The sequence below is a fragment of the Bidens hawaiensis genome, unplaced genomic scaffold, assembly GCF_021521415.1.
Source record: "Bidens hawaiensis isolate Kalapana, Puna unplaced genomic scaffold, B.hawaiensis_p1.1 tig00015250_1, whole genome shotgun sequence".
Classification (NCBI taxonomy): Eukaryota; Viridiplantae; Streptophyta; class Magnoliopsida; order Asterales; family Asteraceae; genus Bidens; species Bidens hawaiensis.
The window spans coordinates 277,889-299,578 of NW_027492359.1; the positions used below are offsets into that span (position 1 = coordinate 277,889).

A 21,690-nucleotide genomic window follows, 5' to 3' on the forward strand; every position below is an offset into this window, starting at 1 on the left:
ACGTCCAACAATATTTAAGTGAGGCGTGTCTCCAAATTTATAGTAATTAAGCATATAAATTGTGTTTAAAATTAATTATCCAAATCATTTATGATTTACCTAACTATTACAACGGATACCGTATGCAGTGACATTATTTTTTTCTTGAACAACGTTTGGAACTAGTTTCAATAATCGAGTGAGCATTCCTAGGAAGGGATGTCATCCGTCCATACTGATTCTAACGCTTTAGACATCATCAAGGAGGAAACCCAACACTACGAGAAAACTTCCTTAAGTCAGGTTTTGAACCTAAGACCACCACATAAGTCCAAAGCCTTAACTATCACTCAATGTTATTGAACTAGAAAGGCAATTGTGGTTTATACTATTACAATTGGAGATCGTGATACATTAATATTATTGGATTTCTATTATGGTTGTGATTAATATTATTGTATTTAATCTTGATGTACAAAAAATAATTAAAAAAAAGTGTAACGTGAATTATATCTTGTTGATCAATCAATCAATCAATCATACCCAGTTAAGTCCCACCAACAGCAAAGTTATAAGTAGGGTTTGGGGAGGGTGGGATGTAGGCACATCGTACCTCTATCCAATGGGATAAAGAGGTGGCTTCCTGAGAGACCCTCAGCTCTGAAATACATATGTATAAGGCAATATAAAGTAAATGAAATAGTAGTAGTAATAATAATAATAATACAAATTAATAATAATATTAATAAAAACAATAATAGTAATAATAAAATAATAATAATAATAATACTATATGATGTGTGATCAAAATAAGGTAAATAGAAGCCATAAGGTGCTTCTTTTTCCCTAAAAATCTTGTTGATCATTTTCTTAAAAATGGTAAGTCAACTACTTCAAGTTTTTAAATTACCGTTTGTGACACCTATTTTACTATATATAGCCAACAATGTCTGTCTATATTTTCATAAACTCATTGCCAACTTGTAAGAATAATCAAAGATGGCTCTATCAGAAAAGTTAATCGGTTATGTGGAGAACAGTCTTGATGTCTTTCATGATGTCTTTAGGCATAACCCACACAAGTTGGTTGCAGCAACACCCGATAAGATTCATGATTGTGAGCTGCATGAGGGTGAGAGAGGGGTCACTGGTTCCGTCATCACGTGGCACTACGCTCATGGTACGTATAATACTAGTTTCGTCTAGAATCTTTTGATTTTTTTTTCTAAAATGGGATAAGAACGCATGTCCTAATGGCTTCTAGGAGAGAGACAAAAAGTCTTTTGGTTTCTAGACAATCCACCATTTGAAAAGGGATAGATCCAGTCCAAATGAAATTAACTTACTAAAAAATGAACTAGAGTAACCGCAGTGTAATATTTTAATTACTCTAGTTTTAGCATAATTACTTTAGTTGTTTATATGCTTCTCATGTTGAGAACTATTTGTATTTGATCATAACACACATATGTGTATATGTATAACAAATAAAATAATTAATAAATAGGAAATGAGTCGTGTTCGAGCCTCAGTCGTTAACCCCTAGTTTCATGCTCTCTTAGTTAAACAACAATAACCAACATTCTTTATTGGATTTGTGATTTTTTTTAACAAAGTATAATATTATTAATTTATTATCAGTTGATAAGTATGGCATACTGATCAACTTATGACATTTTGTTGCAATCTGCATGAAAAAAGATGGAAAGAAAAAGTTTTCAAAACAGATAATTGAAGCAGTGAATGAGGAAAACCACACCAGTGTGTTCAAGGTAAAGAGCTTCACAATCACACTTCATGTTGAACCAAAGGGTGATGTGCAAGTGGCTAACCTTCGAGTTTGAGAAACCGGATACAAGTGTACCCTATCGGACTTCTTTGATGGATTACCTATGCACTCTTGTTAAGGATGTCGATGCTCATAACACCGACCACTAAGTTGTGTTTTCCCGATTGAAAGAATGAATACAAATGAATATGCTCGTGTGTGAGTGTATTCAGTATAATAAATTGCTTGTGAAGTAATTTCCTTTTAATGTCTTTGCGATCATGTTGTGATATACGTATCGATCATTATTGTCGTTTTCCACAAATGATATTAACTTCGTGTTTTCTATATATCTTGAATCGTGGCCCTTGTCTTTATCACGAGCTTTTGGAGTAGCGATCATAAATAATACGACTGACAACCGACAGTTATCAAAAATGAAGAACAAATGTAACGAAACTCATGGTGGTACCTAATTACTCATGCAAACTAAATCTACTTGCCAAGATATTATTTTATCAAGCAAATCATGGTTGAACTTTTTCGTTTTACACAACTGTTGTTTATCCTTGATGTGCAGTAAATAAAGGTGCACAAACCGGGTATTTTTAAGAACCGGAACCAGGTAGGAACCGGTTCCGGGTATGGTCAACAAAAGTCAAAACCGTGTCAGATAGGAATCGGTTCCAGGTATAGCCGGGTATTTGACCGGGTTTTCTGGTTTTTTTCCATATTTCGAGTAGGGTTGGGGTTTTGACCAGGTAAAGGTGATACCGTTCCGGCGGGTCCGAGTCGGATCCAATTCCGGGTACAGGTCTAGAGAGAAACCCAATACCAAGTCGGGTCCGCTTCCGGGTACAGGTCTAGAGAGAAACCCAATACCAGGTCGTACCCGCGGATCAGGTACGAGTAAGAACCGTCTCCGAATCGGGTCTGAAACCAGGTATTTTGTGCACCTCTGGCGGTAAAGAATCTTTTGCAAAAATCTTATTAACACCTTAAACATATGATCAATTGTTTATAAATCTGATTATAACACTATGAAGCTAAGACAGAAGATGATTCTAGGACTTAATACTTTACGTCCAAAACAACACAAAGCTTTCAAAATTGTTATAATACCAATAATCCATATGACACACACCTGCAACTAGAGGTGTAACTGAGTCAAGCACCTCATCATGAGATACTTAAGATCAACTTGCTAAAATCTCAAACCCAGCTAAGTTTATCGAGCTCGAGCCCAAGCTTATACTAAACCTCTTCGAATATATGAACTCAAATCACGAACTTTACATACCACGCTTGAATATGTTCACGAGTCAAAACAAGTTTTAACAAGCCTATTAATAATTCAAAATTTTGATAATCATCATTCTATCTAATAAATATAAAAAATAAAAACACATAACTTTGTAGGCCACAAAAAAGTTATTTTCCCGTCAATCTCCTATTAAATAATAAAAATAAATGTCTTCAATTTGGTAAATAAAATGATTATACCATAACTCCATGAGTCATACTTTCAAAACTTTTTTATAAAACGTCTTTAAAAATACTCAAACATTAAAAAATATTATTTGACATTTGTAATAAACAGGTTTGATCTTTGGAAACAACCAACTCGTGGAACCACGAGCTGGCTAGTTGCAAACAACACGAGTTCAAACTCGGCATAGAAACCAATACCTGCCTAATCTAACTCAAAAGTTAACCGTTTTTAACAGTTTGAACCAACCATATCATACCAATCAACATTATACAACTGAAACACAACATCCACCATTATCTAAACTAACATCAAAACATAACTTTAAACTCTTTTCCTACTTATAAAAAAAAGTTGAAATATTTCAGCAATTGATTGATGATATTTATAAGAAATAATCTGGAGTTTTGCGGGTTGTGTCGGGCTCGATCTGCTTCGGGGCTGGATCAAATTGTAAAAAGTTTTGGTCCATGTTTTCGCCAATTTCAAGAATTGCAGCCATATTTCCGCAACGATAACAGTAATTTGGAGCACTAAACACAGTCACCACATTCTTGTCCTGATAATTTCATATATAACAATATCACAAACTTATTTCATCTATTTCGACCCGTTTACTTATTCATGGGTTGGGTTTAAGTTTTGCTTCAAACGGGTCAGATTTGAAAAAGCAGTCCAAAGTCTAATTTAATGCTAAAAATCTCCTAAATCGTTGTTTTTATTACAAAAATATCTATATATTATTATAGCCGGCTTGGCATATCTAACCCATTAAGAAAACAGGTTGTGTTCGCAGTTTAGTACTTTAGTTACAGGTCAACGCGCTAACATGTTTAGTTAAACAGGTTAACCAGTAACTCATTTAGTCATTTATGACCCGTTTATCCCCTTTATTTACAACCCACCAACCCGATTAACACATTTACAACTTGATTGTTACCCCACCAACCAACAAACCCGTTTTGACATGTTAGACAAATAGGTTAAACGGGTCATGTCCAGGTTACACGATTTTAAGCGTGTGTGGGTTAGGGACGATGTTTTTGACACAAATAAATATATGGGTTGTGTTCTGGTTGAAAATTTCAACCCCCAACCCGACACAATTGACACCCCTATTTAAAAAGCATGTAACCCGAACACAACCCGATTGAGGGTTTTAAATGGGTTGTAGTAAAGTTGTAAACGTGTTAATAGGATTGGTGGGTTGCAATAGTGGGTTAAAAGCGGTTGTCAGGTTGGTGGGTCTATCGTCAACTTGACCAAGACCTGTTAATTTAACGGCTTAGAGATGACAACCCAAAACCTCATCATTTTCTTCTTATGTCAGAAATGGTACTCGCATCATGCAAATGATAAATTTTCGTAGTAATTATAAATGAATAATAGACTTACAAATTATAGAGAGATTTAAAATGATATTTTTTTATAACATTATATAGGGTGACAAACCTGGCACCAATTGAAACCCTCCATGACAAGCTGGTGGGCCCTTGAGATGAGAGTGAGCCCATTAGTATGGTTAAAATGGCTCGCGATATCTTGTCCAAACGTATAGCCAGCCCCACGAGGTGAAATTCCCCACCCGCACCTGTCATCTGGGTCGGACCATAACAGGTCACACATTGGTCCTTCATGTGGGACCTACATAATCACCATCCAAATGTCCAACAAAACATGTTTAAAACTTCAGATACAGGTCAAGTAACCAGGTTTAAACAGATAGGTTGTAAATGATCATAAACTGGTTAACTCTATGTTTATACAGGTTGAACCGTTTATCTACAACCCAACCCAACCCAAACCAAACACCACCCGTTTATTAAACAGGTTAAGCGGATTGACCCATTTATTTTCATGCCAGGTTCGTGTCATGCTGGGAGCTAGCGCTCCAACCTTTTTTAAACATAATTGTGCGCGGTTAAAAAGAATCCCAAAATTTAGAAAGTATTTTTCAACATTCGGAAAACAGGAACATCTTTTATCATTTAAATACAATCATCAATCAACAAATTTTACACCTGTTTCACTGCACAAAGTATAGGCATACATACCACACACACACACACACTCACACGCACGCACACACACAAATTATATGCATAATTGAACCGCATAAGCACTTCTACATAATGCTTGCCAGATATAATGGGAGAGAGAGAGAGGATTATCTGGTTATATAACCATCTTATGTATATCACAGTTAAAGCAATAGGTAGCGGTGCTTATGTGCTTCATGCAGTTCTCTAATTAAAATTAAAAATGGTTATATAATGAACGACCCTCTATATGTGTATTCATTCACGTACCTCCTGAATGCGGTCCAAGGATCGAATATTGTCGAGTGTGTCCAAAGATGGTGAGAGTCCTCCATGCAAGCAAAAGATCTATAATATATCAACAAAATTAATTAAATAGTGTTCACATAATATGTACATCATTTGTATGTGATTTATGCGTATGCTTTTTTACCTGACTCTCAATAATTGCTGTAAGAGGCAGGTAATCAAAAAGGTCAGTAAAATACTTCCAAACATTTGCGTTTCCGTACTTTCTCAAACACTCGTCATAGAAACCGTACCTGAGTTGAAGATAAAGGTTATTATAATAAAGAAAGATAAGAAAAGAATAAAAGAAAAGGTGAGAATAAAAAAGCAATTGACAAAAGTTAATAAGAGCATGTATGCTATTTATTTCATGAACCACTTTACAGAAGTTTTAGTGCCGCTGTGACATGTTGTTACTATTATAGAGAAAGTTCCATGTTTTGACTAAAAAGAATCTTTGCATTTAGTGCATCAAATTAGACACTAAAATCATGTGGTCCAATAACATAGCTATTCATATAACCTTATTTTTAATACTTTTCAAACAGAAAAGAATACTAAATATGTCCCGGTCAAATCTCCATGGTATCAGTACAAGTTAAAGGCTCATTTTTTTATTCATGCCATAATTGTTTCATGTTATAACTAAAATGAATAATTAAAATACAGTATTGCTATAGGTGAAAAGTATCAAAACCTAACTTTTTATTGAATGAAACTAACTAGTAACAAAACAAAGCGACTGGCCAACCTCCAAGAGGCTGGCCACCGACTTTCAAGTATCTGTACGTTTATCTTTTTATAGCTCTTGCCTTTTTAAACACTACTATATTTGTCGGTATATTTACGTCACTTTACGTGCAAACATAAAAGAATACAAGATGACAAAAAACACTTTAATAACAAATACTAAAATTGGGTCTTCAAAGGGTAGCCCTAGTAACTATGAATTTAGTGCAAACCCTAACTTCTCTTGGGTAGCACGTGCATTAAACCGACAGACAAGAAAAATCAATACGATAATTGGACCGCTTATCTTGTTTCATTTTACATTTTGCAATTTTGCATCCACTGTCAAAATATTGTTTAGTAGGAATGATATTTGAATTTGATCATTGAGTTAGTTGTTACGCCAAGAAGGAAGCGTGTTCTATTGTCATTTTTAAATTTTATTTATGTGTATAAGGGTTCAAACGAGAACTACGAAAAATTTAGGAACCATTTTGTTCACTTGTGGATTCATTGTTTGTTAAATCAATAGTACTTATTGTGTATTCTCTTGTAGAACCATCTAATATTGCAGCACATTCGGTAGCGAACAGTGAATAAAATGGTCCTGATGGTTATCAAATACTTAGTGGTTCTCACTGAACTCATCACTATAGACACACACACACACACAAACACACGTGCGCGCACACTAATAAAGTAAAGGTCTTACACTTGAGTAATCTGCCGGCTCTCATGATTTCCTCTAAGAATAGTAAGTCTGTCTCTGTAACGAACTTTAAGAGCCACTAAGAGTGACACAGTCTCCACCGAATAATACCCACGATCTGCAGTTACAATATGAACAGAATGATATCAAACGATCGATTTAAATTGTTTACACGTGACAGAACAAAAAAGCCAATTTGACATGCAGCACATTGACGCAAAATATAAGAGACAATTAATCATAAATGCAAATGAAATATTTAAGCATGCTTATACAATCGCCATTGTACTTCCACGATGACAGTATCAACTTCCAAAATCACCATCGTACGTCCACGATGACGGTATCAACTTCCAAAATAAAAGAACCAGTTGGCAAAACTAAGAAGATCTGATTATAGATTCACAAGCAATCATTCCCAATTAGGGCCGTAAACGAACAATTCAGCAAACTGTTCGTGAACTGTTCGGCAGGAAGTTTGTTTATGTTCATTCATTTAATAAATGAACGAACATGAACAAGAAATTTGGTCGACTAACTAAATGAACGAACTTAAACAAAGGCCATGTGCGTTCAATAGTGTTCATGAAAGTTCGATAATGCGTTCGTTTAAGTCCGCTTATATTCGTTAATGTTTGTTCATTAAAAGTTTTTAATAGTTTTTAAAAGACTTTTCGAATCTTGGCATATAGATTTAAGCAAAATTATTAACTTTAAAACAAACATATATGTGTATTATGTGGTTAATATTTAAAATTAAAATACAAATACAAATGTTTGAAAAACACCTACATAAACTTGGTACCCGAACCGAACCGTTGACACTAACCATTCTCGGTTAGCCAAATCAAATAAAACGTTGTTTGTGTTCATTTGTGTTTGTGAACTGTTCACAAACAAGTTCATTTCCTTGATTGATGAACACTGAACAAGAAATTCCGTTCGGTTAGGTGTTCGTAAACCGTTTGCCTGTCCAATAAAGCTTAATGAACGAACATGAACAAGGCCTTGTTCGGTTTGCTTCGTTTACAGCCCTATTCCCAACTAATGATACTAAAAAATTTACTTCTATAACCTAACTTTCTACTTCTAAACCTAACGTAATCAATACATTCTAGATTTCGAGTTCCAGTTCAGTTTATACCTTTAAACTCCATCAACATTTACACAAATATTAAAACTTGTAAACTAACATCATAATTAACCACAATCCCCAAATTTGAGAAACAAAATAGCATAATAAGCAACAACTCACCAACATAATCCCCCATGAAGAGATAATTCGTATCCGGAGTACTCCCACCAATCTTAAACAGCTCAATCAGATCATAAAACTGCCCATGAATATCACCGCAAACCGTCACCGGACACTTCACCGGCTGAACATTATACTCCTCCACCAATATAGCCCTAGCTTGTTCACAAAGCATCTTCACCTCCGCTTCCGTCAACGCCTTGCACTCCATCAACTGCTCTATCTGCCTATCCACATCCGCGTGCGTCGGCATTCTCTCTCACCTCTTCCAATCACCAACCGGATCTCAAAATTCTCACAATTCTAATCAATAAACACCTTTTCAACGAACTTATTAACAAATTTCAATCCGAACGGCGATACCTAGGGTTTCATTTTGAAAGCATGCTCAAAATTATCACAAATTATAGCAGATGAAGACGAAAACAACGGAACGAGAATTACAAAGCAAATCAACGGCGGATCGAAGATCGGATATCAAATTCTTATATAGCTCTAATCCATAAACACCTTTCTAACGAAATTATTAATTATCGAATTCAAGCCAAACGAATCGAAGCCTGATACCTAGGGCGGATTGAAGATCGGATTTCAAAATATTATGAATTCCAATCGATAAACATTTGAAATACCTAGGGTTTGATGATAACAAATTCGTCTCAACTAAAAGCCGATTTGCAGGAAAAGAAATATAGCGAACTACGAATTCAAGCCGTACGAATCGAAAGCCTAATACGAACCAATCAGCCGTTTGACATAATACATAGGCTTTGGTGTGGTGTGTGTTTATAGATGTGTATGTGTATGTGTATGTGTATGTGTATGCGTATGTAATCAAAGGATGATGAAACTGAAAGTTTGAACCACAAGTGACCGATGAATGAATTTGAGTCAAAATGTTGATCCTGATGATGATGATGCTGATGCTAACGTGCGCTGCCCGCGTAGGATAGCAATGTTGATTTCTTTGAAGCGCTTATCGGCGTAGGATAGCAATGTTAATTTTTCTTTTCCAAAGTGTCTACTCAAATACGAGCGGAGGAGACGGTAGACGAGCGAAAGGTTGGTGGTTAGATACGATTAAAACCCGTCACGCGTCCAAATTTTACTAACACTGTCGGAAGACGGTGTAAACGTTGGTATGGCACAAGCATGAGCGCGTTGTTGATACATAGGCGGATCTGTTCGTATTTGGAGACGTGGTGACATGTGGTTAGCTTTGTACAACGTGTCAGCTTATTTAATATTGTCGGTGGTGTTTGTGTTTAAGTGGATGTTTTGAGAAGTATATAGTCTGATTGCCAGATTGAGGAATCCGATAACTCGTATGGATATTGAGAAGAGTTTCATTTTCCGTTTTCTTTTCTCTTTCCATTTGCAACATTGATTAAGAGTTTTTAGTCAAAGATCTTATTTTATAAAGGGTTAGGCTAAACGTACCCACATTCCTTACTTGTTATACCCCTCCGTTGAACTTTGACTTCCTTTAATAATTTTATTTGACATAATATTATCCTCTAATTTTATTTTATTTTTATGGTTTCTTTTATTTTTTATTTCTATAATGTTTTATTCTTATTTTTTTTGTTTCTCTCCTTTTGTGTTTATTGTCCTTGTTCATAATAATATTATTATCATCGACATTATATTTATAAAACTATATATAAATGTGTCTGTGTGTGTGAAAGATTGATATTAATATTGATATTCTTAAAAATAAAAAAATATTAATAATATTTACAATGATAATAATATAAAAAATTAATAATAACAAAATAGTTTTTAGTTTGATATATTTAGTGAAAACTTTTAAGTGAAACAAAATGTTTGAGGGACTAATATGTATGTAAATAATGTTAAGTGAAAATGATAATTGATTTTATAAGTTCAAAGGGTGTACATTTAGTAAAAATCATATGAAAGTGGTACTTTTAACAACACCCTTTAGGCTATGTGTAGTGGAGGGGCTACAATTGGGGGCGAATTGTGACACGTGACGCCCAGATAGCAAAGGGGGCGAATTTGTTTTTGGGGTGTAATGGTGTAGGGGCTACAAGTTGGGTCCACAGTATCTTTTTTTATTATTTTCTTTTTATAATTAAACTAATTAAATAAAACCAATTTCTTCAAATAATTAAATAAAAATGCATTAAAGTTAAAAAGAAATACAAAAAAAATACATAACTAAAAAAATACATAACTAAAAATATAAAAAAACATATAGCTCGGTTGGCGTACATGTTTAGGTTCGGGTCGGGAAATTGAAACGGATAGCTCGGTTGGTTTAGGTTCATCAGGTTCCATTGTAAGTTCACATTCGGTTGGTTTTGCGAACCATGGTGTTGACCGAAAGGAGGGAATGGGTGGTTCGGGTTGTTTCTAGGATTCATTTTGCATATACATATATATACACACACACAACATATATACATATGCATATATATATATATATATATATATATATATATCACACACACAACATATACACATATACATATATATACACACAACATATATACATATACATACATATATATATATCACACACACAACATATATACATATACATATACATATATATATATATCACACACAACATATATACATATACATATATATATACATATACATATACATATACATAATAATAATAATAATAATAATAATATAATAATAATAAAGTTATCTCCTCCAGGCGATAAATAACCCACGCCCTCGCCCAAATAGCCCCAATTTCGCTCAGGAGGGCGGTGTTCGCACCCAAAATCGCCCCAATTCACCCCTAACTTGCGCCCACTACACATGGCCTTATAAACTTCTAACTATTTGCTTTCACTTTCTCAAAAAATGTATATTTATAATATTTAAGTCTACTTGAATGTATCAACTTTTTTGCTTATGAATTCTCTAAGTCTATACTAAAAATAACATTGGTTGATGAGTTTTATAAGTTATAACTTGATGCACGAATTCGTCTCCATGAAAAACCGAATTTGCAATATATATATATATATATATATTGTATGCATATGCAAGCGAAATGATTACTAAGAAATCAAAGAGGACGAAACTGCAATCACTCATCACCGATGATTTCGAGTCAAAATGATGTTGATGATGGTCACCACGTAACGAGCTTTTTGATGAAAAAATTCTAGCATGTGCCTACCAACGAAGCATGGCAACATTGATTTTTTTTTCTCAAAAAATGTCCACTCAAATATGAGCGGCAAAGACAGTAGATGAGCTGAAGGTGGTGGTTAGATACAATTAAAACTCGTTACGTGTCCATTTTTATTAACATTGTCAAAAGATGATGTAACTGTAAGTTTGTAACAATGTTGGAACAACACAAACATGAGCGTGTTGTAAATACATTGGCAAGTCCGTTCGTATTTGGAGACCTGGTTACATGTGATTAGCTTTGAACACCATGTCCTCTTATTAAGTATCGTCGGTTGCGTTCGTATTTGAGTGGATGATTCGAGAAGAATAAAGTCAGATTGAGGAAATTGAGAACTCCTAGGGATATGGTGGAGACTTTTCCCCTCCCCCCCCGCCCCCCATTTGTAACAATGATCACGAGTTTTTAGTCTAAAATCTTCTTTTATAAATATCTAAGTATCTAAGTATCTGCTTTCACTTGTATATTAAACTTTAATCCTATAAAATGTATATTTGTGTCTTACATAAACTATATTCTTTGTACTATATATAAGCCTACTTGAATGTATCAAATTTTTGCTCATAAACACTTTATATTTTAATTTGTTCAAAAAATAACATTGGTTGACATGTGTTATAACTTGATGCACAAATTCGTCTCCATGAATCGCAGAATTTGCAGAAAATAATTTAAATTACCTTTGGTGTATATAGATGTATGTTGTGTGTATATGCAAGCGAGATGCTTACAGAAGAAATCAAAGAAGGATGAAACTGGAACCGAGTCACAAGTCACCCATGATTCCGAGTCAAAATGATGTAGATGGTGGTCACCATGTGTCAATCATTTCGATATAAGAACACTAATGTGCACCTAACAGTGTAGGATAGAAGTGTTACGGGTCTTCTGGTTTAGTGGTAGCTCAGATGATTCTTCTAGAAGAGATTGTCAGTCCGAGTCTCAACGTCTACATCAAGGGTGATTTTACCTGGTTGTTAGGGGTTTTGTCTGCGAGGTTCGAATGATCAAGAACACTAAAAATTCAGGAACCACTTTATTCACTCACGAGTTCACAGTTTCTTAAATCATTAGCTATACAATTAATTGCAGCGCTATAGCGGTGCTATAACGGATAGCGGCCCGGTGGTATAAAAGCGGTCAAAATAGCGGAACCGCTATTTGCGGCGCTATTTACCGCTATTTGACGTATTTAACAACCGATATATCGGTTTACTCATTGAGTTTATCGGCCCAAGATTATTGACCCAAGTTTGTTAGAGTTTTGGGCCCAAATCGTTTACCTTATTAACCCATAGCCCAATTCCATCTTATTTTAACCTAAATCAGTATATTATTGAACGTTAAAGACCGATACATCAGATCTTGTTTCTTTCTCCACCTCCAGCGCTGCTGATGCTATTGACTTTGTGTTTTGAACTATTGACTTTTACGATTTTGGTATTATTGTATTAAGACTTAAGTATTATTATTAGATAACTTTTGGTGTTATATATATATATATATATATATATATGAAAAAATTACAAATTTTGTCATTTTGAATTACATAAATTATGGAATGGGTCCTTTATCAAAAATAGTTTCACTCTTTGTCCTTTATTTGGATGTTTGCCATGGTTTTTGTCCTTTACACTAACGAATGTTAAGTTTCTCAGTTAAGTCATCTCATGGGCTCTGCACATGAGGGCATTTTAGTCCTTTAACAATTTAAAGGACTATTTGTGTAATATGTAACAAGATTTATCTAACTCAAACACTCCACACATCTTATTTCATCTCCTTCACTAACAAACCCTAAAATCCACCCACCTCCATTACCACACCACCACCCCCTCTAACAAATTTCCGGCCGAACAGTAACCGGAAGCTGCTTGTAGTTGGCCTTCAACTCTCTAACCTGAAACAACATCAATTGTTTGGTTTTTCTGCGTTTTTTTCGATGGCCGAGACTTCGATTACGACGCTTTGGCCTTGGAAGGTATTTATGTTTTGTTATTGTTTGGAAATTTATAAGCTTGACATGATTAATAATTGATGTTGCTTCAGGTTAGAGAGTTGAAGGCCAACTACAAGCAGCTTCCGGTTACTGTTCGGCCGGAAATTTGTTAGAGGGGGTGGTGGTGTGGTAATGGAGGTGGGTGGATTTTAGGGTTTGTTAGTGAAGGAGATGAAATAAGATGTGTGGAGTGTTTGAGTTAGATAAATCTTTTTACATATTACACAAATAGTCCTTTAAATTGTTAAAGGACTAAATGTCCTAATGTGTAGAGCCCATGAGATGACTTAACTGAGAAACTTAACATTCGTTAGTGTAAAGGACAAAAACCATGACAAACATCCAAATAAAGGACAAAGAGTGAAACTATTTTTGATAAAGGACCCATTCCATAATTTATGTAATTCAACAAGACAAAATTTGTAATTTATGTATATATATATACCGCTATCCCACCGCAATAACCGATATCTCAGATATCAGTCATTGACCGATATCCACTATTTTTTAACATTAACTGTATAGATCATTAGTACTTATAGTGTGTTCACTCCTAGAACTACCAAAATGCTAGAGTGCTTCGGTAGTAAATCAAGATAAGAATTGGAATACTTGGTAATTTGGCAAACATCCTGTCGAAACACGAAACGAATCTAACCTGATCCATGACGATGCTTCCACGGATTTTCGAGATGAACGAGCCACGTCTTGATCTTCTTCTTCCTCGGCTGCGCATGAGACCTGCAATGCTGAGACCTGCAAATGGTTTCGGGGGTGTGGAGGCGACTGCTAAGATATCCTGAGGATTTCTTGTTCACAGACACAAAAATATGGTGGTGGCTCTTACTGAGAATTTGCCCACCCTTCATAAGGAGGTGGAGACCTCCTTATATAGGGAGCCTCATGGCCACCATCATGATACCCTAATGGGCCTAGCCCAGTTAGGGTTACCTCCACCAAACCCCCTCGGCCCAAAAACAAATATATTAGCCCATATAATAAAATAAGCCAAACATAATAGATTTAGGGTCGTAGAACCGGGTTTTAGTACCATACCCCTACAAGCCCCCCCAAGTCCAGTGTTGCTCCTGGGCGCGCAAGCGTCTAGGTGGAGCGCTGGACTTTATAAGGTGTGAGGCGGTTTTTTCCCTTTTCTTTGGCCTTGTCTTATTGTCTGAGTTTTGAGAGGTTTTCTTCATGATGGTGACATGTTGTAATAAAAGCCTGCGCGCGAGGCGACTTACAAGCTATAATAATAATGAAGCTCGCGCGTGAGGCGACTTACGAGCTATAATAATAATGGAGCTGGCGCGAGAAGCGACTTACGAGCTATAATAATAATGGAGCTGGCGCGAGAAGCGACTTACGAGCTAAAATAATAATAATGCCTGCGCGCGAGAGGCGTCTTACGAGCTTAGAATAATAAAAGCCTGTGCGCGAGAGGCGTCTTATGAGCTTTGAGAATAATAATTGAGCTGGCGCGTGAGGCGACTTACGAGCTGTGAAAGTAATAAAGGCCTGCGCGTGAGGCGACTTACGGGCTGTAAGAATAATAACAGCTTGCGCGCGAGGCGTCTTATGAGCTGTGAATAATAAAGGCCTGCGCGTGAGGCGACTTACGGGCTGTAAGAATAATAACAGCTTGCGCGCGAGGCGTCTTATGAGCTGTGAATAATAAAGCCTGCGCGTGAGGCGACTTACGGGCTGTAAGAATAATAACAGCTTGCGCGCGAGGCGTCTTATGAGCTGTGAATAATAAAGCCTGCGCGCGAGGCGACTTACGGGCTGTAAGAATAATAACAGCTTGCGCGCGAGGCGTCTTATGAACTGTGAATAATAAAGCCTGCGCGTGAGGCGACTTATGGGCTACTTTATGTCACGCGCCACGTGCAGATGTTGCATGCACGTGCGCGTAGACTTTGGCTTTGTGTTCTGCGCCACGCGCAGATGTTGCGTGCGCGTGCGTGTAGATTGTGACATGTGCGAGCATGTGATGCGTAAGCATGTGATGCGTAAGCATGTGTAATATGCGTGAGCATATGTGATGCATGAACACATGGTATGAGGGTTCCCAACCCCTAAGTTTGGCGTGTAGCCATATGGGATCTTAGGAGGATTCCCAACCTTGCAGTTTGGCATGTGTAATATGCGTGAGCATATGTGATGCGTGAACACATGGTATGAGGATTCTCAACCCCTAAGTTTGGCGTGTAGCCATATGGGATCTTAGGAGGATTCCCAACCTTGCAGTTTGGCATGTGTAATATGCGTGAGCATATGTGATGCGTGAACACATGGTATGAGGATTCCCAACCCCTAAGTTTGGCGTGTAGCCATATGGGATCTTAGGAGGATTCCCAACCTTGAAGTTTGGCATGTGTAATATGCGTGAGCATATGTGATGCGTGAACACATGGTATGAGGATTCCCAACCCCTAAGTTTGGAGTGTAGCCATATGGGATCTTAGGAGGATTCCCAACCTTGAAGTTTGGCGCGTAGCCATATGGGATATTATGAGGATTCCCATCCTTGGCGCGTAGCCATATGGGATATTATGAGGATTCCCAACCTTGGCGCGTAGCCATATGGGATATTAGGAGGATTCCCAACCTTGAAGTTTGGCACGTAGCCATATGGGATATTATGAGGATTCCCATCCTTGGCGCGTAGCCATATGGGATATTAGAAGGATTCCCAACCTTGAAGTTTGGCGCGTAGCCATATGGGATATTAGGAGGATTCCCAACCTTGGCGCGTAGCCATATGGGATATTAGGAGGATTCCCAACCTTGGCGCGTAGCCATATGGGATATTAGGAGGATTCCCAACCTTGAAGTTTGGCGCGTAGCCATATGGGATATTATGAGGATTCCCATCCTTGGCGCGTAGCCATATGGGATATTAGGAGGATTCCCAACCTTGAAGTTTGGCGCGTAGCCATATGGGATATTAGGAGGATTCCCAACCTTGGCGCGTAGCCATATGGGATATTAGGAGGATTCCCAACCTTGGCGCGTAGCCATATGGGATATTAGGAGGATTCCCAACCTTGAAGTTTGGCGCGTAGCCATATGGGATATTAGGAGGATTCCCAACCTTGGCGCGTAGCCATATGGGATATTAGGAGGATTCCCAACCTTGGCGCGTAGCCATATGGGATATTAGGAGGATTCCCAACCTTGGCGCGTAGCCATATGGGATATTAGGAGGATTCCCAACCTTGAAGTTTGGCGCGTAGCCATATAGGATATTAGGAGGATTCCCAACCTTGGCGCGTAGCCATGTGGGATATTAGGAGGATTCCCAACCTTGAAGTTTGGCGCGTAGCCATATGGGATATTAGGAGGATTCCCAACCTTGAAGTTTGGCGCGTAGCCTGATGCGCGCATGCACGACGATAGAGTGGTGACTCGCGAGTGCGCGTGCATGGAGGAGGTCTCTTGCACAAAACCCAGATGGTGGTTTCCGCGGCGGCACATGCACGGCTGCGGAGTGAGAACCCACGGGCGTGCGTACATGGCGGCGGAAGTCTGGTAATTTCTGGATCTGCAATTTAAGAGTCAGATCTGCAACTTTAGACCTAAAATCCAGGTCTGTAATCTAGGCCTAGATCTGTAAATCAGATCTGGACAGATCTGAAGCCCGGAGCAGATTTAAAACCATCACAGATTCGGAGATCTGATCATTCGAATCACGGATTTTCCATCTTGCCCAGATCTGGAAGCCTCTTTTTAGATCTATGGATCTTTTTGAGCTTTAATAGAACAAGCTTTGAAGCCTTTTTCTGTAAACTTCCAGATCTGTGTTTTTCTTGGGAGAGATCTGACAGCCGAGATGAAGATCGAAGGGCAGTTCGTTGCCGTCCCACGGATGGCGCCAATGTCGAAACACGAAACGAATCTAACCTGATCCATGACGATGCTTCCACGGATTTTCGAGATGAACGAGCCACGTCTTGATCTTCTTCTTCCTCGGCTGCGCCTGAGACCTGCAATGCTGAGACCTGCAAATGGTTTCGGGGGTGTGGAGGCGACTGCTAAGATATCCTGAGGATTTCTTGTTCACAGACACAAAAATATGGTGGTGGCTCTTACTGAGAATTTGCCCACCCTTCATAAGGAGGTGGAGACCTCCTTATATAGGGAGCCTCATGGCCACCATCATGATACCCTAATGGGCCTAGCCCAGTTAGGGTTACATCCACCAAACCCCCTCGGCCCAAAAACAAATATATTAGCCCATATAATAAAATAAGCCAAACATAATAGATTTAGGGTCGTAGAACCGGGTTTTAGTACCATACCCCTACAGGAAACATACTATTAGTTGACATTGAAGTTGATTAATGATGAAGTGATTATTTAACAATCAAGAATAGCCTATGAATTTTAGAGAGTTGTTGATATTGTGACAAAAAAAATATATAAATTTGGCAATAAACATAAAAAAAAAACCAACATGAAATCTCTCTACGTGTTAAATTTGAACAAATTTTGCATATTACATTTGGTTGTTTTGCTTATTGTTTATTTTTTCTTCCAAGTTGTTGGATTTTTTGTTTTCGCAATATTGTTTAAGTTTAACATGTAGATGAAATTTGTGCGTAGAGGGAAATTTATAAGAAAATGAGAATTTATGTTGGTATGTTATGGTATTTTCCCATTTAAATTTGACATGTCGAGCCAAATTTTGGAAAACTAAAACTGATTGCCCAAGAATTAAAATTGACTGATTTATTAAACACGGAAATTGCTTAAATCAAAGATTTACCTGTTTTTACGATGAAAATGACAAAAATTTAAAAACTTTTGAAAGAGTTGAGCTTGAATTAGGGAATTTGGGTTAGCGGGTTGGGCAAATCGTGTATGGCAGTTTGTCACATGTTTCGGTCCCTTGCTTATGGGCCCGGCAACTCTGAGGGTAGCCCAACTAATATCCTTTTATAAATGGGCTTCTTTCTAGCCCATTTTCCTCTATCTAGTTGGTTCATGTACGAGTCTGCTAGCTTCTGGATCGCTCATAGAATCATGAATCTTGAATCCACGCCTTTTAAATAGTTCTCATGGCATAAACTAACAAGCATTGTACCATGGTTTATTGTTTTTGACCATTTCACCAGGCAATAATTTTTCAAAATGCTACTGATTTGATAATCTGCAATTCTAGATAATATATCAAATTCAACATATTAGGTTTATACTATTTTTTTTAATTTCCACCTCAGCAAAGTTGAAATAAGATAACTGGAGAAAGAATGATATACTTACAAAAGTTAACATCATTTTGACTAGTGTCTGATAGGATGATTTGGATGCTAATTGAACATGAAAATTATATTAAATAACACTTCGAAAGAAAAACTTGATAATTTTATTTCACAATATAACAGTTAAAGCTTGCAGGAATGCTATTGGTTGCTCTTTATTTGAGCAGTGGTTAAAGAATATTCAAAGTGAGAAAGGGCTCCTTGCAGATGGATCTTTGTCTTTAAAAAAAGTTCTTATTCAGGTATTATCGTAAAGAAAATACATCTATTTTTTTGTGTGCGGGTGCTAGGCATGTATACGAACCAAACCAAACGTTCAATGAACATGTCGTGAACCATCGGTGGGAAGTCTGTTTATGTTTTTTTATTTAATAAATTACGTAACTTGAACAAAAAAAAATTGTTCATTTAGTTAAACGGACGAACATGAACACGTTTCTCGCTCGCTCATCTATATTCGTGAAGGTTTGCTCATTTGAACTTGTTTATGCTCATTTGTGCTCGGTAGTTTATGTTTGTTTCAGTTTGTTCATTAATATACTTACTCATTACAATTTTTTTGGCCCATTACAACTTGATCTAGTTTTGATAACTCTTTAGAGCAACACATTATTTTTTACTGGTTTTAGCTCAGTGATGTTCGTTCATTTACGTTCACGAAATTGCGTTTATATTGTTATAGAAAAACAAACAAACACAAACATGTTCATTTTCTTAATGAATGAACACGGACTACATTCGGATAACGGGCATACTCCGTTCGTGTTCATTTGGTTCGTTTACACGCCTAGCCAGTGCGATACGTCTGTTACGTCTGATCTCTATGCGTTTTGTAAAATTAGGGGGTGGACGTGTTTGGCAAGAGAGTCGGCTTTCTCAAATTTAAAGCTGATGTCATCGATAAGGACACTGGACAAAACGTTCCAGGTATTGTTTTTGCAAGAGGCCCGGCTGTAGCTGTTCTAATCCTGCTGGAATCCGAAGGGAAAATTTACGCCGTGCTTACCGAGCAGGTAAAGTGTATAATATGCATTTAAAATTATAATATTATGATTTTAATCATATTTAAATATGATAATATTTAAGGTTAGGGTGCCTGTGGGGAGGCCAATGTTGGAGCTGCCAGCTGGCATGTTGGATGACAATGTAGGTGATATTTTTGGTACAGCTTTACGCGAGGTCGAAGAAGAGACTGGCATTGAATTAAAACTTGAAGACATGGTTGATCTCACGTCGTTTCTGGACCCTTCCACCGGAAACAAAGTTATCCCCTCGCCGGTATTATAATCTTAGCAACATTAATAAACCAGATGTTTTGAATTTTGGCAACAATAATCTGTTTGATGTTTTGTTGGTAGGGTGGATGTGATGAGGAACTCAGTTTACTTCTGTACAGAGGAAGCGCAAGTGCGGATGTGGTTAAAGAGTTGCAAGGAAAAGAAACCGGGCTCAGGGAACACGGTGAGCTGATTAAAGTGCATGTGGTTCCTTATGATGGACTTTGGCGTTTGACCCCTGATGCTAAAGTGTTAATGTCGGTCGCAATATATGAAATGGCCAAAAAAGAAGGCTTGTTGCCTCACAAAAACTGATCAAGTACGATGTAATTGATTTCACAAATGTGGTCACAGGTACAACCCTGGTAAGAACAAAAGAAATGAAACACATCTTATGGGCAACAAAAATGTCAACAAAATATTATCTTTCCCTTTAGGCAGACCCTCAATGAAATCCATGGTAATGTTGTTAACCGCATTTTGCGGCTTGATTTTCCGTCCGCCTTTTGTAGACAGTTTTGTAATTGAATCTATCAACTTGAATCACTGCTTTTGCTGAAAAGGTGTAGCGATCTTAGTATCTAACAAATGTTTTTAGACAGCTAATAAGTGTAAATGTTATTAGTATGTAAATAGAAGTGTATGCTTTGGCAGTTATGTGTTTGCACAAACCTTAGATGGGCTAGTATTCCAGTTCAATTACACCAAAGATACATTTATTAAATGGTGTATGTAGAGGTGCACAACAAACCCGAACTTGAAACCGGACCCGAAATAAAAACCCGGAACCGGTTTTTATAATACCAGGGTTTTTAATACCCGAACTGGACCCGATTTGTACCCTGTAATACCCGAAAACCCGAACCGCTTCCATACCCAGATAAAATCTTAAATATACCCGAAAAATACCCCTAAAAAGTGCAAACTTATAAAAAACCCAATCTATGCCCGAAAAATACCCGGAAAAAAACCCGAAAATATCCGTAAATAGGGTTTTTTCAATACCCGATAATAGGGTATTCAAATACCCGGTTTTAGAATATCCGGTTCTATACCCGACCAGAACCCGATGAATAGGGTATGGTTTTAGAGACAATACCCGACCCGCACCCGACCCGATTATTACCAATACCCGGCCATACCGTTCCCGGACATACCCGAACTCGGTTCCATACCCGAACCCGGGTATTTAAAAAAACACGATTTGTACACCTCTAGGTGTATGGGTCGGTTTTGGGGTCATATTGGACCATTTATGTGTTTCTGAAAATTGTCTAAAACTGTCTAGTTTCTGCTTTTTTTCCGGCTTCAGTTCGGTTTTGATTTTTTCAGTTTTACCATATAGGCATTATATTTTTGGGCCAGAAATTTATTGGTCGAGAATAATAAATTGGGACCTAAACTTGATATTTACTAATTAATTGATATATATTTTTGCTAAAACTTTGAATATTTACACCCTCTTTGATATTAATTCAAAAATACTAAAATATATATATAAGTAATGTAATTTGTGTTCCTCTGGTAAGTTCCCAATGACTTATGTTTTAAAAATAAAATAAAATTTTAGTTTTAAGATTAAAAATAATTTAAACTATAATTTTAATAATTTAACTACAAATTAAAATTTATTAACTTAAACTTTAACTAATTAACTGATAATAATTCATACTAAAAATTCAGCTCTTAACTTTCATTTTCATTGCA

The 21,690-nt window shown here is 37.0% G+C and overlaps 2 protein-coding genes across 2 annotated transcripts; one reads left to right on the forward strand and one right to left on the reverse strand.

The window, feature by feature from the left end:
- Positions 1-3,443: 3,443 nt before the first annotated feature.
- On the reverse strand, positions 3,444-8,509 carry LOC143548800 (serine/threonine-protein phosphatase PP2A-2 catalytic subunit-like). Its single transcript, XM_077039881.1, has 6 exons — positions 8,257-8,509; positions 7,005-7,119; positions 5,709-5,817; positions 5,546-5,623; positions 4,689-4,880; positions 3,444-3,795 (listed from the first exon to the last, which is right to left on the reverse strand). The coding sequence occupies exons 1-6, from the start codon at positions 8,507-8,509 to the stop codon at positions 3,622-3,624; spliced, it is 921 nt and encodes a 306-aa protein (XP_076895996.1). The 3' UTR covers positions 3,444-3,621.
- A 10,271-nt stretch (positions 8,510-18,780) lies between these two features.
- On the forward strand, positions 18,781-20,309 carry LOC143548801 (nudix hydrolase 14, chloroplastic-like; the record flags this gene model as incomplete). The annotated part of the gene is made up of 4 exons (XM_077039882.1): positions 18,781-18,948; positions 19,549-19,719; positions 19,793-19,984; positions 20,065-20,309. Coding segments are annotated over 4 exons (765 nt in total), but the record flags the coding sequence as incomplete, so codon positions are not given.
- Between the last annotated feature and the right edge of the window lie 1,381 nt (positions 20,310-21,690).